A 26,694-nucleotide genomic window follows, 5' to 3' on the forward strand; every position below is an offset into this window, starting at 1 on the left:
GGCACAGTTTGGGGAAGGGGAGTGCAGAGCAAAATCCCAGCTGTGGGGCAAGGCACTCATTCTGGTGGGCTCCTGGCAGTTCTGGTGGCAGCGGTGGGATTTGCAGAAGTGATACTTGGAAAAGGTTGCAAAGCCCTAGTCCAGTGTGTCAGAGATGCTTGTACCACGTTGCAGACAAACAGGACCTCAGCAGGAGTTCAAGGGGCTTCATGGGATAGCGGCCTTTCCCGGGAGCTGCTCCCACACTCAGGCTGTGACGAGGTGCTCTCTTTGTTTGTGTTGCAGGTTATAAAGTTCTTGAAAGGTGCACGGAGCATGTTGACACGCAGTGTGGAGCCTGCGAAGGGCAGACATATACAAAGTTCTGGAGCAGAGCCGATCGCTGTTTAAGCTGCAGTCTGAAATGCACAGGAGGTATATAGTCACCCTGGATAATGTGCCAGCCTCAGTCTCGGGGACATTGAAGGGGGAAGTGGTGGTGTAACCAGAGGTGCTTGTGTTTGAAACTCAGTACCAAGGTGCTGATACTGCTAGTCTCCTGGTTGCAGGAATGCTTCCCCCATTGCCTTCCAGCCTGCCCTCTTTCCAGCAGTTCCGAAGTCATCTGATGTCCTATTTCTTTCCTTTGAACTAGGGATGGTGGAGACAGAGAAATGCACTCCAACGCAAAACCGCGTTTGCTGGTGTCCGTCTCATCAATTCTGCCGCCGGATCATCTTTGGTACCTGCGCCAGTTGTCAGTCGTACCAGAGCTGCAAAAAGGGCTACAGAGTGTCAGTAGCAGGTAAAACTGCACCATTGCCTTTGTTTTTTTCCCTGGGTGGCCCATTCTGGGGAGGGGGGCAGAGGAAGGGGAAAGGTAACTGGTTCTGGCCAGCACACGCTTGTACAAGGAGGGGGAGGGTTTCTCAGCTACGCACAGTAGGTACTTTCTTACACAAAGCCTACTAGCAGGAAGAAATGTTTACACAAGGAAGAGGAAAGGGCAGTGAGCAATCAAAGAGAGAAGAGATTAGGAGCATGGCAAAGAGCCAGCCAAGTTTTTTGGGTTCCAGGTTTCCTGAGAGATACAGTGGCTTGAGGAGCTCCAGTCTAGCTCCGATAAGCAGTGCTGGCGCCAGGTTGGTGGAGTGGGATACCACCCCTGCCAAAGCTTCTATTCAATGGCAACAGGCAGCCATTATTCTTCTCATGGGAGTGGGTGGAATCTGTAGCAGCCAAGTGGCCCTGGAGGGCTGACAGAGTGGTCTTTGGCCAGCGCTGAACCTGGCTGAGCTCTGACATCATCCCTGCCTACGAGGCTGGGGACTGTGACCAAGAGGTACTGTCAGGTTCCGGGAAATTGGATTCTCGGAATGGGGAGATCTGTGGCTCCAGACAGGCAGGGGGGCATGTCCCAGAGCGGCTGTCAAGCAGGTATCCCATCTGGGCAGGGCTCGAGATCTCCAGCGGGAATCAGGTCTGGGAGGAGGTGTACAGGCCTCCTTGTGCCAGAGATGAGTTGTTCATATGTAGAAGTAATAGGGATTGCTTAAAGGGTCTACTAGACTGAAATTGACCCTTGGGGTCAGGCAGGTTTATTTTTGCATCCCAGATGTCACATCTGAGGCCCAGAGCTTTGTCGACCAGTCTTGCTGTTGGAGCAGAGTGGTGGTGATGGTGTGTGTGAGATGAGACACCAGGTAGGGCCTAATGAATGGACGATGCACAGTCTTGGATCCCTTTTGGTGCCAGAAAATCAGTGTGTGTGTGGGGGGGGGGGCTTTTGTCACTGTTCTTTTCCTAAATTGCACTATATACTGCAATCTGGCCAGTACCTGGTCTATTGAGCAAGAGGAGCAGAGGGCTTGTGATGTCTGATGCGCTGATTCAGCAAATGTGACTGGAAGTCGCATCAGGGAGGGGGTTGGGCCTGAAAACATTGGCTACAACTTGGCTCTTTCCCTTCCACATTTCTCCCAAAGTGGCTAATAGTGGTTTGTTTACAGGTACCAACAGTAAAGATGTGGAGTGCGCTCCTTGTAGCCCTGGCACCTTTTCGGATGTGGAGTCGCACAATGCCACTTGCAGAGCCCACAGGATGTAAGTTGCTCCTTGTGTAGTTGTGTCCAAACTAGACTCCTTGCAAGTCACAGTCACGACAGAGGAGGTGGTGGCTTTTTCTGGCCCGATCTGCTGGGAAAGCAAAAGGCATGATCCCCTCTAGACTTTCATTTATAAACAGGTTGGGAGCAAAAAAAAAAACCAAAGAAAGGGAATAAGATAAATGATGAGAGCCTATGGCAGACTGGATGGTATAACTTACAGCCCGTGGTTGTCAATTCCCCCCCTCCCACCCTGGCCCCATTAAATAAATTATTTATTTATTTTGTAGCATTTCTGTACCACTGGATTCTCACAGCAGCTTGTAATAACAAAATCTGATCTAAAAATCTTGCCCTTACAATGATAGAATGCTGGGCCCTGTCAGTGGTATCAGTGATGATATCAAGCAGTTCATAGAGTCGTGGAGTTGGATCATCTAGACCAGGGGTTCCCAAACCCTGGCCTGGGGGCCACTTGCGGCCCTCAGGGGCTCCCAATCTGGCCCGCGGGGAGCATCCAGTCTCCAATGAACCTCTGGCCCTCCAGAGACTTGCTGGAGCCCTTGCTGGCCTGACACAACTGCTCTCAGTGTGAGGGCGACTGTTCGACCTCTCACCTGAGCTATGGGATGAGGGCTCCCTCCACTACTTGATGTTTCATGTCTGTGATGCAGCAGTGGCAGTGAAGGAAAGGCTGGCCTTGCTTTGTGCAAGGCCTTTTATAGGCCTTAAGCTACTGCAATACCTTCATTCATTCATATGTTCCATCTCAAATACATTCACTTATGTAAATTTATTCAAATTTTAAATGTCAATTTATTCTTAAATTTATTCTTATTATTAAATGTAAATAAATTTAATAAATAAACTGACACAGTGTCAGAGAGATGATGTGGCCCTCCTGCCAAAATGTTTGGACACCCCTGATTTAGACCAATGCCCTGTCTGTAGCAGGAAATCCTCCTAGATCATCTTCAGCCGGTGTCTGTCAAGCCTCTGCTTGAAGATCTCCAGCAAGGGAGAATCCACCACCTCCCTTGGCAGTCTGTTACACTGTCAAACCGCCCTTATCATTAAGAAATTCTTGACTGTTCTTATGAATGGTGTTGGTGGTGGCAAATGGGGGGGTGGTTGCATTATTGGGGGCAGATGTCTTTCCAGAGTCCTCTCCCCTGTCTAACAGGTGTTCTGCCAGCATGATTATTGCTGCTGTTAAGATTATTTAAATACCACTTCTAAACAAAAAAGCCCAGAAAGTGCTTTATGTAGCCAAATAAATGAAAAATGATGGTTTCCAAAAGGCTCACAATCTAAAAAGAGTCACCAGCAAACAGCCACTGGAAAATGCACTGTTGGGCTCTAAACAGTTGCTTTTTCCCTCCTGTGGCGGGTGTCCCACCCACCCCTGCATCCCAAGGGGGTCAGTCTACATCGTCTGATTGTGGGGAAAAAAAATCACCCCACTCCTTCAAACACCAGCAGCAGTCTCCCAGGGGCTGTCCATCTCTTTTACTACAACTCAGAACAAATTCCTGGCTGGCAAATGGAAATGTGAATGGCTGGTTGCTTCATCTTTACGCTGTCCCTTCCCCAGTACATGGGCATCCCTCAGTTAGGTAGCTGTAACTCATGTGGAGGCCTTACACCTCTGGGAGGGGGGGGGGTCTAGAAATCTGGCAAGGGAACGTTAGATTCCAATGGTGGACTATTCTGGACCCCCTATGTTCCTCCCTCTTTGGGACATGCTTCTCCTAAAGGGAGGTCCACAGAAGCTTCTATCTAAGGGTTGCTTTAAGAGAGGTTTTTAGACCTCGAAGGACTTCCTTGGGGTGGGCAGTGGTCTTCTTTCTCTCTTGTTTCTGTTCCTTGTCTCTCTTGTTCACTGTCCTCCCCTCCAACCTCCCAATCAGCTCCCTTTCTCCTCTACTTGCCTGCTCCAGCTTCTGCCCCTCCCCTGCCTTTACCCCTTCCTCTCCATTTCCTCTTCCTGTTTTGAATCCCACTCATTCTCTGCATCTCCTTTGTCCTCTCTGCTGGCTCTTGTAGTCTCTCTGGGCTTCTTGCTGCTTCTCCCTGCTTCACCTTCCGTTCTATGGGCTGAAACCAGTTCCCTGTTGTTAAAAGCACTGGACTGCACTGCAGGGGTGCACAGCAAAGACATCCCTGCTGGGCACCTCTGCGAAAGCTCAGAACGAGCTCTGAGCTTGTGGGACTCACTTGGGGCCACAGCAAACCATGGCCCACCACACTGGCCTGAAATAGGAGACTCACCCCTTAAAATTGGCTCTTTTACCTGGTAAACAGGGGATACTACTGGTGTTGCTGCAGGGAGAGGGGACAGTGAGAAATCCCATCTTCTCCTCAGGCCTTGTACTGATGCTGGCAGAAAGAGGTTTTTGTGGGGGCAGATGTATGCATGAGATGTATGCATGAGTACATCATGAGATGTATGCAAAAGATGTTCTGGGAACCAAATTTCAATTGCGAGATTCATCCCCAGAAAAATGTGAAGGAGATAGCCAAACCCATTTATGAAATACATCCTGGCACAAGACAATCTCACTGGAGAGCTGCCACTTTTCCCTAGATAGTCTCCTCTATAGGGTATTTCTTTGGGGCTACATCATCTTTTGGATGCTTTTTCCACTTGGAGAATGTGCAGTGAGATATGATGAAATTCAGGATTGTCCCCTGTTTTGTCCTGAATCACAATACTGGTGCAATCATGCAAATAAATCTTATCCTCACTTACCTGGGAGTAAGTTCCATTGACTATAATGGGACTTACTTCTGATTAGACATGCGTAGGATTGAACTGTAAATGATTTTGCAAATACTTTGTGCTTAATAATGCACATAAATCCCACTCTCTTCTGTTTGGAGAGGGCCATATGCACAATCTCTCTCTCTCTCGCTCTCTCTCTCTCTCTCTCTCTCCTGCCCTTGAGGTTGATTCACTAGCTTGGCTTTGCTGTTCCTCTTTGTCCTGTTCCCTGGATTCCAAAAGGAAGAGGGGAGCAGAGTGGAAGGGCACTCTAGCCCACCACTCTACTCTCCTCTTTTCAAATCCAGGGCGTGAGAGGCAGTTGCAATGCCTGGCATACTGCTGGGTAACAGGGTGGTGGCATTTTGGGTGCCCCTCCAGGCACCTGGAGATCTCAGACTAAGCACTGCTCATTTTGCATCAAGGAAGCCCATGTATGAGCAGCAGAAGGTGATGTGATCAAGGGACAGGTGATCTAGGATGATGTAGTGGTTCTGGTGTTGGAGTTGGATCTGATTGATCCAGGGTCAAATCTCCGCTCTGCCACGAAACTTCTGAGGTGACCTTGGGCCAGTGACTCTCTCTCAGCCTCACCTACCTCACAGGGTTGTTGTGAAGACCAAAGGGGGAACCATGTACGCCACCCTGAGCTCCTTGGAGGGAGGGTGGTATAAAAGTGTGAAAAATAAAATACATAGAAATCTAAGTGGTATAAAAAGAAGTCGTTCTAAGTGGCATTTTGTTCCTTGCAGCTGTAAATCAGTCCGTATTCCTGGAAACATGACACACGATGCAGTTTGCCATGAGCCCAGTGTGCGTGTTGGCATCGTGCAAACCACTCCTCCTGGCACAGTCAACAGAAGAACCCACCTGCCTCCACTTCACTCCCTTACCAGAAGCCCGGCACTGGACACTAAGGAGATTCAGCAACCTCCCAAATCAGATGTTTCTTATGTTGCTGGTGAGCAAGGGCCGAATGGCCAAGTCCTTCTTGGAGAGCATTAAGGAAGTTGGGTTCCATGCTATGACATGTTCTTTGGCTGCCCTCCATTTACACATGGTTCAGAATCTGGCAGCTCTTCTGTTGATGCATGGCGTGTAAACATAGGACACTGCTGCCTACTGAGTCAGCCCCTTGGTCTGTCAACAACAGCAGCAGCCCACCAGGCTCACCAGCAGCTCACCAGTGTCACTATTGACACTGCCAGGGATTGAACTGGAACCTTCCAGACACAATCTGTTTCTCTGCAATTAAGCTACAGTCCCAGTACAGTACAGGGGGAAAAGCTGGCATCAGGTTGTCCTGGAACAGGGCTGAGAGCTTGTTCCCCCCAATGGCACACTGACCTGGGACCCCCATGTGACTTACCAAGTACAATGGCTGCAGCAGTCCGCACCTCCTTTTCATACCCTCTCACTGGACAATAGCTTTCGCCCAAAGGCCCCTGGGGAACAGCCCATTGACTGGTGGGGAGGGCAGGCCAAGGAGCGGCTGCCACTATCTGTGTTGTATATTAGAAAAGACAAAGGGTGCAAGCTGCACATAGAGATGAGAGAGTTTATTTATAAAACAAGGCCAGTATTCATCAAAAAAGAGAGATGTAGTCATTTGAGGAACTGGAGGTTGTTGGCCAGTTGTGGGCAGTGAAGACGATAAACATAGTCACCGCACAGCTTTGTATTTTTTTTTTATGGGGCTTGCTCAGCACCACTCGGGGCCAGATCCATCCTCTGCAGGGTGGATGCTTACCCTTGCACTTGTGGCCAGGGTGGACTCCTACTTGGAGAGAGGCCCTTGAACTTGTACCCATAAAGACCCCACCTGTGGCACCAGCCCTCTATGTCAGAGCAACCCTGTTGTCCGAGGGACAAAACCTGGGAGTGGTACTGAGTGGAAATATCCAGCCTTTTGGCCTTGGACGCCCCAAGCCCCTTGGAAGGCCTTGGAAGCCTGCTCTTGTTCCCAGTCACTTAATAGAAACTGCCAATATTGTCCAATTCTCATTCTCCTTGGACACATTTCTTCAAATGCAAGCTGAGGCTTTCGGGGAACTGAATCCAAGAGCTCCCGAGTACAAAGCAAGTGTTTGACAAGTGAGGGGTGTCCCCACCCTCGAAAGAAGAAGCGAGTATGGAACAATATAGTCCACTGTTTCCCAGAAAGGCCATATTTTGGCTGCATTTCGTCCCTGCTTCCTTGTGGCTTTAAAGCTGCTAGAAATGTGACCTAAAGTGCTGATATGGTGCTTATAATGTCCATTGATGCCATCTGTACAACAACCTAGTAAGGATCATTATCTCCATACTGCAGCTGGGGAAGACTGAAGTTGAGATGGGTTTGCTTTAAGGCCACCTGCTAAGTTCATGCTGGAGGTGAGATGCCATCCAAGGAAGCCCTGACCAAGGAAGTCTCTTAGCCAGTGTCCTGCAATTTAAGCTTACTGCTTCCTCTGAAGAGACTTCGGATATTTTGTTTCTCACTTTGTTTTGGGATTCATTTTCTTGCATGTTTCTTGTCTGTTTTTGTTTTCAGGTTTAGTGGCCGGAGTGATGTTTGGCCTTTGTGCATTGCTAGCGGTAACGGTCTTCTATTCTGCATTTCGAAAAAAAGGTAAGAGAGCCCACAGAGGCAGGAGTAAACCTTGGTGTATTGTGTTGGAGAGTATTGGTAATATATATATAGGTAAAATATACAGGTAATGATCAGGGCACCTGAGAGGTATGTTGCTTTAACGTATGAATGCACCTGTGCTCTGCCTCTGTGCTCTGGTTGGCTCATGGACTTTGGACGCAACTGGATATGGTCTGAAGATGCCTTCTAAACAGGGTCAGACCAAGATATAGTGCCTGAGGCAGTGTGCTAAATGCCATCCTCTCTTACCTGGTGATACTTCAGACTCTGCTCCTCTTGTTTCCTTAATTGGAAAAGGAAGAGGTGGGTGGAAGAGAGTAGTGGGCTAGAGCGTCTCCACTGTCCTCTAGTCACACTTCCTCTTTTGCTCCATTCCTGTGTTTTCCAATGCAGGGAATGGGAAGAGAAACAGCAGAGGCAGTGGGGTGGGTGGGGTGAAGGGGAATGCTCCCAATAAATCTGCTGCCTGAGGTGCTGATCTCATTTGGCCTCCTGAATTGGCCAACCCTGATTATTGGTAGGAATGCCAGGACGAAACCTGGAACCTTCTCCATGCCTCTTACTGGAATCTGAGTCAGACCATTGCTCAGTGTCGCTTAGGGTGACTGAGCAGTCCTCCAGGTATTCAAATAGATGTCTTTCCGAACTGGAGATGCCAGAATTCAAACCCAGGACCTTCTACAGTCAAAGTAAGTGCTCAGCCACTCAACCACAACCCCTCCTCTATGGATTGCAGATCTGGGCCCTGTGCTGCCTTGGGACACGGGACTGCAACACGCTGCCCCCCTCCTACAACATGGCCCTCCAGAGGAGACTTATCTAGTTGTACGGAGCCTTGTGCGACATTCCCGAGCATTCCGAAAACCTTCTGAGGCCTCTGGAGCGCCCTCAAACAGTACTTCCAGTTTATTGTTACTGTTTGAGGGTGCTCTGGAGGCCTTAGAAGGCTTTTCGAGTGCCCAGGTTTGCAGCGTGGGGCTTCGCTGGCCTGCAGAAGGCTCTGGAAGGCAGGCAGACGTGGCAGCAGCACTGTGGCAGTGCTGCCCCCATAGGAGTGGCACCTGCAGTTTTTGCCCTCCTGGACACCCCCCCCCCGATTGCCTCTACTTCCCCCTGCTATTCTTTCTTTTAAGCTCTTCTATCAGATTTTAAAAATTTGTCTACAGTGGACCCTCCTTATCTGTAGACCTGGCACCCACGGATTTGAATATCCATGGAAGTTGAGCCCACAGCTGGAGAGCCTCGGAGGACCTCCCAGTTTGTCTGTGGAAACTGAAAGTGCCTTTCAGTCATGTCTGGGAGGCTTCTGAGGAGGTGGGGAGGCCTTGTGTGACCTCTGGAGGGCCGGGTATGGACCCCAAGTAAGTAATTGTGGTGCTGAGTGGTCCTCCTGCAAATTTCATTTATCTGTGGAACTGAAACAGATCTCCTGCAGATACTGAAGGCCCATTGTGTTTTTCTCTATCCACCCCCCTTCCTGCCTTGCTTTAGCTGCTAGGTGGTTTAACTCACATGAAACCAGCAGTGGGGCAAATCCTGCGAGAACCTGCACTTTCCAAAGCAGGAACAAGAAAATTCCCTCAGTAAATTCCTCAGCAACAGTCATTCCTTCAGTGATGTGTCTGTGTATTTCAACTGCATGTTCCTAAGCTTAGTAGGGAGAGAGGATGGGCAGTGTAATCCTATACAGTGCATGTCTACTCGGAAGTAAGTGTGCTTAGGATTGCCGCAAGTGGCGCTGTTCCAAAGAATTCCTGGGAAAGGTGGGTTTTAAGAAAGAATTGGAAGGAAGGAAGGGTGGAAACATCACAGGAGTTATCTAGAAGGGAGTTCCTGGCTTCAAAGCAACAAGGGGAAAGGGACAGAATCCATTTGAATTCCTGAAGCCGTTTTGAATTTTGGATGTCAATAACAGACTTTGCAAAATGATCTTCCTGTAGAAAACTGGGAATTCAAAAGTCAAGAAACAAATTCATTTCTGTTTTTGTTTTTTTAAATATTTTTAAATGAAAAAGAATTGTGCCAAGAAAAAAAAATGCTTTGGGGTGTCTTTTGAGCGGAGGACAGTTTCTTTTAAAATGTGTAATACCGTTGGTGCATTTTTAACTGGAAAAAGACAGGGCAGGGAGCAACAATTCAGTTTCATTCAGAGGTAAAATTCTGGAAACATACCTCTAGAACAGCAGTTTTCAACCACTGTGCCGTGGCACACTGGTGTGCTGTGAATGGTCCCCATGTGTGCCATGGGAATTTGGGAGAGGATGCTTTATTATTAGGGCCATTGGGGGGATGTGACAGCACAGTGTGCCTTGTCAATTGTCAAAAAACTGATGGTGTGCCTTGACCATTTTAGTGCCTTGTTGGTGTGCCAGGAGATGAAAAAGGTTGAAAATTACTGCTCTAGAAGAACAGATTCTGACATTTTTTGGAGTTCTGTTCCAGTAAACACGTTGCATAAAACAGAATCTCAGATTCCAGTATGGAATCCATTGGAAGCAAATTCCATCAGCATCCTTAATCTGTAGTTTCGGGAGGGTCTTTCTGCATCTCCCTCCTTCCTGTTTTGCCCATATCGCTCCCCACCCCCATCTTCTCTCACTCTCTGTTCATGGTTAGGGGTAGCCCAACCATGAAGCAGACTGAGGCAGTTGCTTCAGGTGACAGATTAGCAGGGGGGGTGCCCAACTCCAATTCACATCTTCCTCCACCCACTCCTGGGGTTGGAAAAGGAAAAAGGGAGTGGAATAGAAGAGGAAGTGGGAAGAAGTAGAGTAGTGGCCTAGAGCACTTCAGCCACTCTAGACCATCAGTCTTCTCTCCCCTCTACTTCCTTTTGTGCTCCATTTCCTCCCCCATCCCTTCAAAAATATGAACACTGTAGTGGAAGGGGATTGAGTTTTGTGCACGTGGACCCAGGTGGCAGGTTGCAGTGTCACCTTGCTTCAGGTGCCCAGATATCTTGGGCCATCACTAATTAAATGGCAGATCTCCTCTAGAGTTGTGACCTGATGAAACTTTAGGCAGCCTCCTTCCCTGGCTACAGATTGTATTGGTTGCCAATGAGGAGCACTTGCAAGGAGTGTGTTGCTTTGGATCTGGGCTTTTTCAAAACATATTGACATGAAGAGAGATTAATCTAAACTCTCTCTCTCTCTCTCTCTCTCTCTCTCTCTCTCTCTCTCTCTCTTTTACTCCCTGGGCAGTCCCACATTGTGCTTTACCGTTTGGCAGCGAAAAGCAGGTAAGTGCCAGCCTCTCCCTTCTTCCCCTGCCTGAAAGGGAATCCATACAAGTCATATGCAGATTCCTAAAGTAGTAGGTTTTACTGTTGGCAGTTTTGAGAGGTAGCAGAGTTATGGAATCAACCTCTATGTACAAGCAGGTTTGACATGGATCTTCCCTGTGGCATCTGTACAGAATATAACTAGCCATAAATATAACTGTACATAAATATAACATAAATATAACTGTACAGAATATAACTAGAATATAACATTAGTGCAAACATGGTAGCCCATGAGGAATGTTCTCATATGCAAAGGTTTTTTTTTCTTGAATCTTTCTTTGAGAGCTTCTCCTATGGGTTTTTCTGCCTTCTGATTTCTCCCAGTTCATATTTTCCTCCCTCATCAATCCAAAGACATCTGACATGGGCCACCATCCTATACACCAGTGATTCTCAAACTTATAGCACCGGGACCCACCTTTTAGAATGAGAATCTGTCAGGACCCCTCCCCCTAGAAGTGATGTCATGACCAGCAGTGGCATCATCAAGCAGGACAACTTTTAACAATTCTAGGTTGAAATCCTACCCACACTTACCCAGGAGTAAGTCCCATTTACTACCATTGTTCAAAGCATATGCATAGTAGCCTGTTCAAAGTACAGATCTGTAACATTTTCCCAAATGCAGACACATACCAGTCTAATATATTAAAAATAAAATATTGAAATGAATGGGGACCCACCTGAAATTGGCTCGCAACCCACCCAGTGGGTCCTGACCCACAGTTTGAGAAACACTGCTATACATGCGTACCTGGGAGTAAGCTCATTGAACTCAGTGAGGCTTGTTTCTGTGAAGCCATGTAGTGAACTGCACTGTATGTTTGTTGGCCATTTCGGTGCTAGATAGCTGCAAAACAAGGGATCTTGTGGCACCCTGAAAACTAACACTTTATTATTAGTGTTTTGGCATAATACTTAGTGATCACAGTTCATCAAATTTTCAGCTGCAATAGGCAGGAATTTGTGTTTCTTTCCCACATACATGCACAGAGAACAAATAATTCTGAACCAGGAGTGTGAGATGGTAGGAAATGAATGAGGCCTGACCTAGTGAGATGCTGAAACATCCAGGATAAGAATTTCACAACCGGAAGACCTGACAAATGGGGTGAAAGTACCGAGACTGGCAAAACATACTTTGGAAGCAAAATTGGCTAATCAAGAGGGTGGTGGCTGATTTGTTTGATTTTTTTTTTTTAAAGCAGCCCTGGTAGGAATCTGTGGTGGCCTGCAGGAAAGGGTGAACTGCTCAGAGATCTCTTCCGCCCTCTCCTGGCATTAGCTGGAAAAACACTCACAATCAAAAATAATCTTCTTCCAGAGCTAATTGTTAACATACATAATTGTAGTCTGCTCTTACAAACCCAGGGGCCTATTTTGAGCAGGGACTGGAAAATATCAGTGTCTGTACTAGGCTGCTATAAAGTCCAGCATATTATCTTGCTGCAGCTTACAGAGCCCTTAGATGGCTTGTTCCATCTAAGAACAAGAGTTCCATTGTTACACTGTGGAACTCACTACCACAGGGTGCAGGGATATACACCGGCTTGGACTGTTTTAAAAGAGGATTTGGCGGGTGTATGAAGGACAGGTTGATCAGTGTTGCTAGTCATGGTGACTGGGTGGAACGTCCAGGTTCAGCGGCCGTTTGCCTCTGAGTACTGGTGGCAGGGAGCAATGGTGAGAGAGGTATGAGGTTGGCCTGCTTGTGGAATACCTAAAGGCATCAGGTTGGCCACTTTGAAACGTGAAGTGGTGGTTAGAGGGATCTTTGGTTGAATGCAGGAGAATTCTTCTTGGTGTTGACGACTGGAACCCCTTTGTTCAGAAGCAGTCTGAAAATATAAGAAGTGCCCTGCTGGATCAGGCCAGTGGCCCATCTAGTCCAGCTTCCTGGATCTCATAGTGGCCCACCAGATGCCTAAGGAAGCACTCAAAGCAACAGGATACACCTTTTGCCACTCCCTTGCATCTGGCATTCAGAGATAGCCTACTTCTAAAACCAGGAGGTTGCACATACCCATCATGGCTTGTAACCTGTGATGGACTTTTCCTCCAGTAATTTATCCAATGCCTTTTTTAAGACAACTTGGCCAGGTGCCATCATCACATCCTGTGGCAAGGAGCCCACAGATTATTCTCTGTTCCCTAGACTTCCATGCACTTACCAGTTTCTGGGAATAACAGTAAAGGAGGTTTTTGTTTTTGTTTCTCTGCTTGTGAGATTCTTGGAAGCAGCTGGTGGGCCACTGTGGGATACAGGAAACTGGGCTAGATTGGCCTCTAGCCTGATTCAGCAAGGTTCTTAGATTACTGCATGTGGCCAGGACCAGCATTAGAAGCAGTAGGGCCCAATTAGAAACATTTTTTGCAGGGCCCCAGGTTCACTGCCAAGGTCTGTAGAATCGGAGATATAAATAAAATTTATTATACATTTTATATTGCTGTGGTAAAATGGAAACCAATCCAAATGTTTGCTTAAAAATGCATGTGAGTTTAATGGACCAAATGGATCTGAGCACACTTTATTATAAAATCACATACATGTAAGCCTACACGTTGATAAACAAAAGGTGTAGATTACCTTTGAAAAGTAAATAGTTATAAAATCACTTGTTTAATTTTTTACAATAGCATGGGGACCTCTTTGGATTGGGGCCCAATTGGGGGCAATTGGCTTAGAGGTGGTCTTACATGAAGGGCCTAACTTGTCTGACTAAATGCATTCTGGGTCCTGGCTGTCTAGAGAATATTGTAGTCCCCAAATTGCTGACGACAGCCCTACCCAGGTTAAATATTAACTTTTGTATGCTGTTCAGGATAAGAGCAATTCAGTGCTTACTACTCAGGCAAAGGTGAAAACAGATAATCTCACTACTTTGATGTCTTGCCCACTCACCAAGGGCTGTGCCCTCCTCCCTCTCCTTTCTCCCCACTTTTGGTTAATATTTCAAGGAATGATGTGGCTGAAGCTCTGATGCAGGATGATCCCCGCCAACCTGAGAGAATCATACTCATCTGTTTCTCTCTTTCTCAAACTGTGCTCCTAAGGGCTCCCTGAGAACCCTTCAGGGGTGCCACAAGCACACCAGGCGTGGCTGCCATGTGCTTGGCACTGCACCACTCCATGCACATGCTTGCACTCTGGGGCTCCCTGAGACTTTGCATGTGAGATAGTTGGTCTCTTTGAAACTCCACTGAAGAGTATAAAGGGCTCCGGAGGCGGAAAAGTTTGAGAACCATTTTTGTAATACATTCTTTTGTCCGCATGGCTTTTTTTGCAATCTCCAACAGGCCTTGACAAGTTCTTTAACCAGCTTTAGCAAAACAAAAAAATCCCAAAACACTATGATGAAAGAACAGCTAGCCAAAAACAAACAAACCCAAAGAATTATAAGTAGAGGTGTTTGTTTCTGGTGAGTAAGATAAGATTACAGCCAAAGTCTTACTGAACATGAATAGGCTTACTTCTGGATGTCCAAACACCTCTAAGTAAGTCGGGCTACAATATTTCATTGAATAATTGATTTGAGGAATCAATTAAAAATCTTTGATTCAGCCAAAATATGTCACCCATAATCAGGCAGCAATTTTTCCAAAAATTGTTAACCCAGCGTGCTGCTGTCATGAACCGAATTGGACAACAGGCTTAGTCCACTCTGTTGTCTCTATGAAATGGCAGGGTACAGTGGGCAGGCTCTAGGGCCAATCCTAACTAAAGGCTGCCTACAGGGTGCAGTGGTGGCAGCACAAGTTCTACTATATCCTGCAGGTGGACAGGCACCATGTGGGGAGAGAGAGGTCGGTAAATGTTTATTTTACTTACCCATTCTTCTCCTGCCTGAGCATGAAATAAGCTACATCAGTGGTTCCCAACTTCTAGTTGGAAGTTGGGACCCTGTAAGTATTTGCGGGGGTGGGGGGGTGATGATGACGACACCACAGTGATTGTGGCACTGCCATGACCAATGGGCTTTGTAATGTACTTGGGGGGTAGCACAGGCCATCAAGTGAGTGCAGGGAGCTCCCAGCCCCCTCTACGCACCTTCCCGCCGCTTCAAACAGCTTGTATCTCCAATCACGACCTATTTCCTGTTTGCAATTGCAAAGCATAAGTCAGTCCTGATAGCTGCAACCCTCACTATCATCATTGTTGAGCCACTCCCCTTAAGAGGGAAAGACCTGCTTCTGGTTCCACAAGTAGATTGTGACCCACCAGTTTGGGAACCACTGAACTAGATCTTTAAAGTGGAATAAGTTTCAAACTAGGAATAAGTGGAAGGAGGAGAAAAACTCTAATGAATTAATTAAAAGTTGTATGGTTTCAGTGTGATATGGCGGGAGGGGGGGGTCACAGCGAGCTGCACTACTACATAGCTGTTTCCCTGAGTTTGTTTTCCTATGATACTTCCTTCTACTGATTCAGGGCCCAATCCTATCCAATTTTCCAGCATCTGTGCAGTCGCAATGCAGCCCTAAGGCAAGGCAACAAATGTTCCCATACCTTAGGGAGACCTCTGTGATGGCCTCCCCACCACAGAATTGCAGTGCATGACCCATTGGCTGCACCAGCACTGGAAAATTGAATAGGATTGGGCCCTCAGGCTGCAATCCTATCCACACTTTCCTGGGAGTAAATCTCATAAACACAATGAGACTTACTTCTGAGTAGACATGCATAGGATTGGGCTGTCAGTCCATTGGTCCATTTTGCTTATCTGTTGTGATTGACAGAGGCTCTAGGCTGGGGCTGGGGGTACTATGCATTCTGCATGGCAATGCCTAGGGTTTGAATCTGAGACTTCCTGCTTTGAAAGCAAGGACTCTACCACTGAGCTATGTATGGCTCTTCAGCATAGTCCTTCTAATATAAGAACTAACAAAAAAACGTTGGCACAAGCTTGGAAGAGGCATTTTCTCTGCAGAATGCTGGGGTGAACTCACCCTTGGCATTTGGAGCATGATCCCAGTAGTGCTGGCTTCCGGTTATCTGAAATACAGATGTGACAGTCCAACCATTTTGATATCTCCTTCCAGCCGCTCTCATCAACTGAAAAGGCACCTGGGAAGTGGCCGCACAACACCGGCGCTTTGGGACAGGAGGAGCAGAATCTCTTGCAAATCAGCATGTCAAGCAGTGGCTCTTTGGACAGTCCTACTGGGTCTGAGAAAAGCAGTGAGATCATCAGTAACCTGAGCAGTTCGACAAGGGAGGCGGAAAGAACTCAGCAAAGATCTCCCCCAGCCAATAGCTGCAGTCACCAGGGTGGAGCAAGTGCAAGTAAGAGGCTGCCTAGGCCAGTTAACTCATTGGGGTGGAAGTTTTAGGAGGGGCAGCCTCCTAAAGACCATAAGACCAGCAGAGGCAGATGCCAGGCAGCAGAGTGGCAGGAAGCAACTTCCTCTACCCACTTGTCTGTCTCCACTGCTCCTGGATTTGAAAAGGAAGTGTACTTCTGTCCCCTCATCCACACTTCCTCTTCCACTTGTTGGGTACAGAATCAGTTGAGCTGCTCTTAAAGAGAGAAGCAAAGGGAGCATGAGCTGGTTGGGGAGGGGAGGACAGGAAGTATGAAGAAATAAAGACATTGCATTCAGCAACTTAAAAGGCGCCTGACGGGGGACATAATTGAGATGTACAAAATTATGCAGGGGATGGATAGAATGGATGTTCTTTTCCCTCTTGCATAACACCAGAACCAGTGGACACCCACTAAAGTTGAATGTCAGGAGAATTAGAACAGACAAAAGAAAATATTTCTTTACCCAGTGTGTAATTAATCTGTGGAACTCCTTGCCACAGGGTGTGGTGATGGCATCTGGCCTACATGCTTTTAAAAAGGGATTGGGCAGATTTCTGGAAGAAAAGTCAATTACAGGTTACAGGCTGTGATGGGTATGTGCAACCTCCTGGTTTTAGCAGTCTACCTCAGAGTTCCAGGTGCAAGAGAGTGGCACTAGGATGCAGGTCTCTTGTTGCCTTGTGTGCTCTCTGAGGCATCTGGTGGGCCACTGTGAGATGCAGGAAGCTGGACTATATGGACCTTTGGTGACTAGATGGACCTTTGGTCTGATCCAGCAGGACTCTTTATGTTCTAAAAATCAAAGCACTGAAATGAAGCCCCAGTTTTTGAGAAAAACAGCAGCTTGACATCAGGTATTCACACACATGACTCACAATAGTTTCATTTTCCATCTGCTTTTAACTGGTTTCTCTCCCTCTTTTGACAGAGCAGCCCAACAGCAGAACACACGTGAACATAAATTGTGTTGTCAACGTCTGCAACTCCGATCACAGCTTGCAATTCCAGCCACTCGATGGACCAGCTGCCACCAATTCTGGGGCCTGCAGTTTGGCCGAAGAAGACTTTCCTCTGTCAAAAGAGGAAAGGCCTTTAAAAAGAGAGCCAAAAGCACAAGTAGCTGTTGAAGTGGAGGAGGATAATTTGGACCCACTTGCCCACGATGGGGGAAAGCCACTCCCCCTTAGCATCCAAGATGTCGGCATGAAAACTAGATGAAAAGCAGGATGTCCTGGACTCTTGTGGGTCATTGTCTGAGCAGTTGGAAAGCTTTTTGTGAAGCAGCTTTTACTCAGTTTACAAGAGTGTTGCAAACCCCTTGCAGGGGCTAGGGAAACTCAGGTGCTTTTTATAGTGATAGAAAAGACTTTGGGCAGTGAAACTAAGCTTGTGAAAATATTTGAAGTCCTGGATTTGTGGGTGACCAGAGAGAGAAAATGAAGAATCCGAAGTGCTTGCTTCAAACCATTATCTGCTGTGAATTCCTGTTCTTGCTAGCTCCTTCCTCAGTCGAAACACACACAGACTCCCAGGGATCGCTTCATTTTCACCTCTTGATTCCTTCTGTCCCCTTCAGTTTTGGTCCTTACTTTTCTTTTCTAGTTGATGAATGAAGGCTGGTTTTTCAGTAATTCTGCAGAGGCCAATGACTGGAACAATAAAGATGTATTTGAATAAGCACAAACCTTTTCCCCTTCCCAACAGTTTTGTGCAACCTGGGGGGGGGGGAGAACTTGTTTTCAAACTGTTTCCATTTTTGTTCTAATTTTGGTTATAATTCTTCCTCGTGTCTAGTACTGTGTATTGTTCTTGATAGTGAAACATTTCAATAAATGACTGGTAAAAAGCAACCATTGTGCAAAAGAAAAAGAATTTTGATTGTGGAGGGATCTGATTTTTCAAGCAGGGGTGCAAGAAGAAGAGAGTTGGTGAATTATAATGGCTAAGAGCCCAATCCTATAAATGTCTATTCAGAAATAATTCCCATTCTAGTCATATTTATGGCTCCCTATCCCCAAAGGGCTTGCACTCTTTAAAAAAACAAAAACAGAACAGAAACCAGCAACAGCCACTGGAAAAGATGCCATACTGGGGGGTGAAGCAGGTCAGTTGCTTTCTGCCTGCTAAATATAAGTGGGCACCATTTTGAAAGGTGCCTCTTTGCCCACTTAGCAGGGGTGATAGTAACACTGACTTACTTACAGGAATGTGGTGCAGATAACATGAGGATAAACGTGAAGCAGTTCATGTGCTCAAAAACACCACACAGGAGCTAAGTATAATTACAGTTGAAATTGCCTCTTCTAGCCATCGCAGGACTTTGGTGTCCTTGCTTAGCAAATCCTAACCCAGGGCACCCCATGCTTGTGCACATCCGAAATAGCTAATACAGGTCCAGCTTATTTATACACAGGTTTGACTCCACACAAATGGCCCCTGCAAATGAGAAGTAATGTGCTGATCTCTGGAGAAGGGGGAAAATGCACCCCTTTAAAATCAGTTTAAAAAACTGAACAGTCCTTTAACAACAGTTGCATTGTTGTTTGCAGTTTTCAGGCTACTGAAAAAACTCCACAGTCAGGGAATTAGAGGGCAGGTCCTCTCATGGATTGAGAACTGGTTGAAGACCAGGAAACAGAATGGGTGTCAATGGGCAATTTTCACAGTGGAGAGAGGTAAAAAGCAGTGTGCCCCAAGGATCTGTCCTGGGACTGGTGCTCTTTAAGCTCTTCATAAATGACCTGGAGACAGGGGTGAGCAGTGAGGTGGCTATGTTTGCAGGCTACACCAAACTTTTCCGAGTGGTAAAGACCAGAAGTGATTGTGAGGAGCTCCAGAAGGATCTCTCCAAACTGGCAGAATGGGAAAATGGCAGATGCGTTTCAATATAAGTAAGTGTAAAGTCATGCACATTGGGGCAAGAAATCAAAACTTCACATATAGGCTAATGGGTTCTGAGCTGTGTGTGACAGATCAGGAGAGAGATCTTGGGGTGGTGGTGGACAGGTCAATGAAAGTGTCAACCCAATGTGCGGCGGCAGTAAAGAAGGTCAATTCTATGCTTGGGATCATTAGAAAAGGTATTGAGAAAAAAACAGCTAATATTATAATGCTGTTGTACAAATCTATGGTAAGGCCACACCCGGAGCATTGTGTCCAGTTCTGGTCACCACATCTCAAAAAGGATATTATGGAAATGGAAAAGGTGCAAAAGAGGGCAACTAAGATGATTGCTGGGCTGGGGCACCTTCCTTATGAGGAAAGGCTACGGAGTTTGGGCCTCCAGCCTAGAAAAGAGACGCCTGACGGGGGACATGATTGAGGCATACAAAGTTATGCAGGGGATGGACAGAGTGATGCTCTTTACATTCTCACATAACACCAGAACCAGGGGACATCCACTAAAATTGAGCGTTGGGAGAGTTAGGACAGATAAAAGCAAATGTTTCTTTACTCAGCGTGTGGTTGGTCTGTGGAACTCCTTGCCACAGGATGTGGTGACGGCATCTGGATGCCTTTAAAAGGGGATTGGACAAGTTTCTGGAGGAAAAATCCATTATGGGTTACAAACCATGATGTGTATGTGCAACCTCCTGATTTTAGAAATGGGCTCTGTCAGATGCAAGGGAGGGCACCAGGATGCAGGTCTCTTGTTATCAGGCGTGCTCCCTGGGGCATTTGGTGGTGCCGCTGTGAGATACAGGAAGTTGGACTAGATGGGCCCATGGCCTGATCCAGTGGGGCTGTTCTTATGTTCTTATAACAGTCTCCTTAATGAGAGAGGGGTGGGCAGCAGGCTGACAATCCATCAATCCTTCTCTCTCTATGTGACCCCCTCTCCCCCTGAGCACAAAAAGGTGATCACTTTGCATTGGTGAAGGGAGGGGCTGAGTGAAGTTCCTTTCTAAGCTCTTGGAGGACTGATTGATGATCATCTTCTTAAGGACTCTTATCTTACATCACAAAGGTCAGCAAGGCTGTTTTTAAATCACCAGAGCAAAGAAACTTTGTTTTTGAAATTTATTTGCTATAGTGCGTTTTTTGCCATCCACTTGAGTGCTTGGAATGGAACCCACTGAATAAGGAGGCTCAACCTGTGCTGTATCTAAAATGCCTCTGCCTGTGCAAGCCTCAAGCCACAACTATTGACTGAGCACAACTGCAGGCAAGATCACCACCTGGAACCATGTTGTTGGTCAAGTGATGGTTTCATTGGTTGGTCTGGCTGGTTGTGAATGATGGATTTAAGAACATAAGAACAGCCCCACTGGATCAGGCCATAGGCCCATCTAGTCCAGCTTCCTGTATCTCACAGCGGCCCACCAAATGCCCCAGGGAGCACAGCAGATAACAAGAGACCTCATCCTGGTGCCCTCCCTTGCATCTGGCATTCTGACATAACCCATTTCTAAAATCAGGAGGTTGCGCATACACATCATGGCTTGTACCCCGTAATGGATTTTTCCTCCAGAAACTTGTTCAATCCTTTTAAAGGCGTCTAGGCTAGATGCCAGCACCACATCCTGTGGCAAGGAGTTCTACAGACCGACCACACACTGAGTAAAGAAATATTTTCTTTTGTCTGTCCTAACCCTCCCAACACTCAATTTTAGTGGATGTCCCCTGGTTCTGGTGTTATGTGAGAGACAGGAACCCTGGCCCAGCAGGGCAGGGAAGACTCACTAGGGCAACAGGATCTTTGTTCACAGTGGAGACTTGACTCCGCTGGGGTGTTTCCTCTGCCTCCATCCACATCACTGTGTTATGCAGGATTCAAAGAGACCACTGAAATCAACATAACTTTAAGGCTTTTATTGTGAGGAATGGAACCGAACCAAAATGATAACACCCTTGTTCCAAATTCCCTGACTGAGTGAGGACCTGGGGCAGGCACTAGGCAGGCAGGAGGCAGCAGGACTTGAGGCAAAGGCTGGCTGGTTGCTCCCTGGCTCTCAGGGGCTCCTTGCTGCAGCTCTCTCTCCTCAGCTCTCAGGTTTCAGCTCTGCTCTGCAGCTCCTTCTCTCCCAGCTCGCCTGATGATCTTTCTTCCTCCACAGAGCTTACTCTCCAAGGCTCCTCACAGCAGCTTTTCCCTGGTGGTCTCCCCAGCTCTCCCTTGTGCAGCCCCTTTTATAGGCCTCTGCACACAGCAGCCTCTACCTTTCCTCCACTGGTACTGCAGCCTCCTCTCCTGCAGCAGTTTTCCCTCAGGTCCTCCTCAGACTGAGCCCAAGTTTTACACATAACAACTGCAAACTGTATTTTGCAGATTTCTACAAAGCGCTACTTTTCCCAACAATAAGATTTAAAAAACCCATTAAAACACTTAAAAGCACTACATAAAGCTAACTCACAGCCCCATCCTATGCATGTCTACTCAGAAGTAAGTCCCATTAGAGTCAATGGGGCTTACTCCCAGGAAAGTGTGGACAGGATTGGGTTGTGAGGCTGCAATCCTAACCACACTTTCCTGGGAGTAAGCCCCATTGAACAAAATAGGACTTACTTCTGAGTAGACCTGGTTAGCATTGTGATCCATGGCCCCGATCCTGAGGCGCTCCTGCTTAGGGAGGGACGATCCAATAGCCTTCAATGACACTTAAAACCCAAGCCTGTGCAGGTCTACTCAGAAGTAAGTCCCTTTACAGTCAATGGGGCTTACTCCCAGGTAAGTATGGCTAAGACTGCAGCCGAATTCCATGCAGGTCTACTCATAAGTAAGTCCCATTGTGGTCAATGGGGCTTACTCCCAGGTAAGTGGCCCAAGAGCCCAATCCCAGGCAGGTCTACTCAGAAGTAACTCCCACTGTGGTCAATGGGGCTTACTCCCAGATAAGGCTGACTGGGAGGTCAGCCTGAGTCTTGCCCTCAGGCCTGCGCCTCTCAATGAGGCCTGTGGCCGTTGCCACGGCAACCACGCCTCCCTCCCAGCGAGTTGAGGGCGGAGCCATCGATGTGCTCGGCGCTCGACCCGGCGCTCGCCCTGACGCAGCCAGCCTGGGCCGGCGCGCTCGCGCTCATCTTCCTGTCTGTTCTGCGAGGCGGGCCCAGGTCGTGCGAGTCGGACGCAGGAGAGGACTGGCGGGTACCCCCCTCCCTTCCCTCCGCGCGCTCGCTCGGGCGCGCGCGCGGCAACGGCCTCCCTGCGGGGGAAGCTCCGCCCCTTTCTCTGGAGTCCTGAGGGGCGCCGCTCCCCCTCCTCCCCCCTATCTTCCTTCCTTCCCGCGTCTGGGCGGCCGAGGCTGCATGTAGGTCGCCGAGCCGGTCTCCCGCAAAGCCCCCTGGGAAGTTGAGTCAGGGGGGAGGCTTCTCATAGTCACGCCAACCCCGCAAGGTAGGTCAGTGGCACCACTAATGACGTCATGAGAGGCTCTGGGCAGTTCTTTTGGGAGTGTGCCGTGGGGTTCCCCTGCAGTGCTCTGATGGAGGGGGTGGGCGGGCGGGTGGTGCAGCCTCTGCGCGTTGCACAGCAGAGGGACCCTGGCAGGAGCAGCTCAGCATGGAAGGGGTTAAAGCTGCCCTGCCCCAGTTCCCTTGCTGTGGGCACAGGTGGGGGCTGCACTCTGGTCGCCCACCTAGAGGGAGGTGCTCTAGCAGGATCCCCTCCCCACTGCCCCCAGCAAAGCAGGGCTTGCTGCCTCCTGGGGATGCTGCTCCAGGCTTTGCTGCTCCCCTGAAGCCTCAGTGGCAGGACCCACAAGCACTCGTGCATAGGAACAGCAGTGATGCTCGAGAGGGGCTTGCAGTAGTTGGCTGACCAGGTCCAAGGGGCAGCCTCTGCCTTTGACCATTGTACAGAAGAGGGAACTGGGGCAGGTGCAGCTCAGCATGGAAGGGGTTAAGAAGCTGCACCTGCCACAGTTCCCTCTGCTATGGTCAAAGGTGGAGCTACACTCTGTCCCCCTTGGATCTGGTCACCCTACCCAGAGGGAGGATGCTTTGGTGGAGGACACGTCTCCCCTTTGCCCCCCAACAGAGCAGGGGACAAGGACGGGTTGCTGCGACTCAGAGATGCTGTTGCTTGCTCTGAGCTTAGATGCTCAGAGCATCCCTGAAGTCTCAGTAGCAGGAGAAGGACCTACAAGTACCAATTCATAGTAATAGCAGTGATGCTTGAGAAAGGCTTACAATAGTTAGGGTGACCGGATCCAAGGGGAACAATGTGCCTATACCAGTGGTTTTCAACCAGTGTGCCACAGCACATTGGTGTGCTATGAATGGTCCACAAGGTGCTGTGTGAGTTTGCGGGAGGGTTATTTATTAATAGGGCCATGGGGGGATGTGGGCCACCCTGCCAGCTGTTCAGTGTGCCATGTCAATTGTTCAAAAACTGATGGAGTGCCTTGGCAATTTTAGTGCCTTGTCAGTGTGTTGCAAGATGAAAAAAGTTGAAAATGGCTGGCCTATACCTTTAGCAGAGTTGCATAGAAGAGGGAGGTGCAGCTTTTTAACCCCTTCCATGTTGAGCTGCCCCTGCCAAAATTTCCTCTTCTATGGTTAAAGGTATAGGATCTCTGTCTGTCCCCTTGTCCTTTGTATGTGCTCACCCAACTTTGATGTAGTCCATGTAACAACCATATAAATCAATGGTTCCCAAATGTTTTAGCACTCTTTTTGTTCCAGACCGACCAAGCTTTACAGGACTTTTAAAAAATGTGTTACTTTACCAGCTCTTTCTCTGTTTTTATCCTTTTTGCTATGGCAGTGGGGAACTGCCTTCTGAAGTGTTAGTTTTGCTTCACATTCATCAGATCAGGACTATTCTGGTGGCCTTTGGTTCCCCTTCCCCCCCCCCCCCCCGCCTTTGATAAGAACTGAGGCAAGTTTGCCAACTTGCAAGTAAATGCACACATGTGACTCAGTTTCTCTTTCCATAGGGCTCAATAGGTACATTTTCCTTGTTAGTTTAGAGCTGTGTTCTTCAACCTTGGGGTCAGGACCTCAGTGGGGTCACAAAGCCGCAGTTGTGGGGTTGTAGCCACTTACAGGAATGAAAAAGGTTGAAGATTACTGGGTTAGAGCACCACCAGATAAAGAGGAAGGCATCTCGTGTACCCTTTCAAGTATCAGGAGATTGTGTCCCAGTGTGGAAGAATGGGCAGGGATGGGTACGGGCAGATAGGGTTCTGGGAGAGGGTCCAGATCGAGGATGGTGTCCCCGTATCATACTTCTTATATTGGAATTGTGGCATGAAAAAGTTTAGGAGGGACTTTCTTCTCAAGAGTTTGTTGAGACCTGTGTTCATTGGATTGGGACCATTTTGGTGGCATTACATTCCTTTTGGCCTGGCCTTCAAAGTGGACCAACATTCATCTACTTGTGAGTAAATGCACATGTACTGCTCCATTCCATAGGGCTCAATATATTTTCATTTTCAGCTACCAGCTTGTCAATTTCATAACCCACTGGTGGGTCCAAACTCACAGTTTGGGATCAACCACGTGTGAGTTAACAGCTCTCACTTATTAAGAATTTTTAAATGCTACTTTTCACCCCCCCCCCCAAAAAAAAAACAACAACAAAAAACACCTACAAAGCTGTTTATGGAGCAAGTCAAGTAACTAAATGGCTTGATTACTATTAAGAATATCCTAATACTGCTTTTCAATAAGAGTTGACAGAGCAAGTTAAGTAACTGACTGGCATTTTATTTATTTATTTTACTTACTTGTTTACTATGAATATTTACAATACCGCTTTTCCAGGAGAGTTGTTCACAAAGAGGTTTACATAGTAAAATAAATCAATAAATGGTTCTCTGTCCCCACTTGTGGTCTAAAACTATCCGTATTGTAGCTGGGGAAGGCTGAGGGGGAGTAGCTCACCTAAGGCCACTCAGAATTCATGGCAGAGGCAAACTGTGGAGGAGGGAAGCCCTGATTGGCAGCTGCCAGTGAAGTCCTATGCATGTTTACTCAGAAGTAAGTTCCATTGTGTTCAGAGGGGCTTACGCCCAGGAAGGTGTGTGTAGGATTGCAGCCTCTGTCTTTTAGCCACTGTGTGATACTGGCTCTCAAAAATAATAGTAATGCCTTGTGTTTAAATAGTTCTTTTTGAGTGTTGAAAGCACTTAATACGTTTGATATTGGTGTAGTTCTTGCAGTAGCCTTATAAAGGTGAGCAGGTTTTAATATGCCCATATTTCAGATGGGGAAAACTGGGAGTTAAGCAGTTTGCTTGAGGCCATCCAGTAAAAATGCATAGCAAAGGTGACATTCAAATTGAGACTGTCTGATTCTCACACATCAGCCTCTTAGCCACTGTTCAATGCCATCTCTCATAAATGATGATGATAATTGGCATTATTATTACTATTATTATTCCTCCATTATGGGAGGGGGGAGAAGCACCATATAAAATGGTAAGAGCTTCCAGAGTTATAGCAGTCAGTAGCAGCAAAAACAGCAGAACACCTTAATGAGGTTTATCCAGTTTGTTTCAGCAGAAGCTCTTGTGTCCTCAGAAACAACTTCTCATGTGGTAGCCACGTTAGTACATTGCTCTTTCTGTCCACTGAATATGACAGAGACCCTACTTTAAAAAGCTATTGTGGCACCTTTTAAAGTCTATCACATTTTATGTGGCATAAGCTTTTATGGACTAAATTCCAGTTGTGCATGATGCAATGGACTGTAGTCCATGAAAGCTTTTTCTGCAATAAATGTGTCATCTTTAAGGTGCAACATGATTCTTTGAAAGTGGTTGCTCTCTTCTACTAAGCCAGGGGTCCCCAAACCCTGGCCTGGGGACCAGATGCGACCTGCGGCCAGCCTCTCTCTTGCCCGTGGCCAGCCTCTGATACCCTGAGAGCCTCTGGCCCAGTTGACCAAACACAACCAGAGTTGTGCTTGTGGGGTGGGGGAATGGGGTTCCATTTAAGTGAGTGTTTTATTTCATGGGCTGTGTTCGTGCTTGAAGTCCTGGACATTTGAGCCCATTCATTCATTCATCTACGTTCCATCTCTAATGTATTTATTTAAATTTTATTTAATTTTTTTTCTGTCCTTCAACACTGTACCGGATATTTGATGCAGCCCTTTGGCCAAAATGTTTAGAGACCCCTGTACTAAGCAGTAGGAGGGGGTAGCTGTCCCTGTTCAGCCCACTGTAAGCAACTCTTTCAGTGGCTGTTTCTTGGTCTTTCTCATGTTAGGTTATTAGGCTCTTTGTGGACCAGGAACTGCCTGTTCTTATCTGAAAATCTGTATTAAGTGGGTCAGGTTGTGAGCATATTTTCTGCTCATTGTGCCAGAACTTTGTGTCCTACGTAACTAAGAATTGGTTTGGAACACATGTGCTCTAAAGACTGGAGCAAGGTGGGCAAGTGAAACCCTCGGTTTGAATGAACACAGCAAAATGTACCTGCATTTAATGGGAGGAGAAATTGTCACAGAAGGTGACCAGCCCCATTTAAAAATACAGTCTTGGAAATTGCCTTGCTGTGTACTGTACAAGCTTCACATGAAGTTTGAATACAAGTCAGGCCAGCATCAGGTGCTCCACCCAAGAGAAGCTTTACAAGAATAAAGAAGGGTAGAGCCTTAAATTGAAACATGCTGGGTCTGGTTGGAGTCTTTGTATCTGTTGAAGAAATGTACTTACTTGATTTATCCCATTCTGT

The 26,694-nt window shown here is 47.3% G+C and overlaps 2 protein-coding genes across 2 annotated transcripts in view; both read left to right on the top strand.

Moving 5' to 3' along the window:
* The window catches only part of LOC136660155 (tumor necrosis factor receptor superfamily member 1B-like), a 39,597-nt gene extending 21,684 nt beyond the window's left edge, over nt 1-17,913 (top strand). Inside the window, exons 3-10 of the mRNA XM_066637219.1 lie at nt 286-414; nt 635-784; nt 1,989-2,082; nt 5,601-5,809; nt 7,382-7,459; nt 10,684-10,721; nt 15,807-16,050; nt 17,001-17,913. Of these exons, the coding sequence (XP_066493316.1) occupies nt 286-414; nt 635-784; nt 1,989-2,082; nt 5,601-5,809; nt 7,382-7,459; nt 10,684-10,721; nt 15,807-16,050; nt 17,001-17,290 (1,232 nt within the window). The 3' untranslated portion in view covers nt 17,291-17,913. The remainder of the gene's footprint in view (nt 1-285; nt 415-634; nt 785-1,988; nt 2,083-5,600; nt 5,810-7,381; nt 7,460-10,683; nt 10,722-15,806; nt 16,051-17,000) is intronic.
* Nucleotides 17,914-22,138: 4,225 nt separating this feature from the next.
* The window catches only part of VPS13D (vacuolar protein sorting 13 homolog D), a 136,506-nt gene continuing 131,950 nt past the window's right edge, over nt 22,139-26,694 (top strand). The window contains exon 1 of the mRNA XM_066637903.1: nt 22,139-22,406. The gene's annotated coding sequence lies outside the window, so the exon portion shown is untranslated. The remainder of the gene's footprint in view (nt 22,407-26,694) is intronic.

The sequence above is a fragment of the Tiliqua scincoides genome, chromosome 9 (assembly GCF_035046505.1).
Source record: "Tiliqua scincoides isolate rTilSci1 chromosome 9, rTilSci1.hap2, whole genome shotgun sequence".
Lineage (NCBI taxonomy): Eukaryota > Metazoa > Chordata > Lepidosauria > Squamata > Scincidae > Tiliqua > Tiliqua scincoides.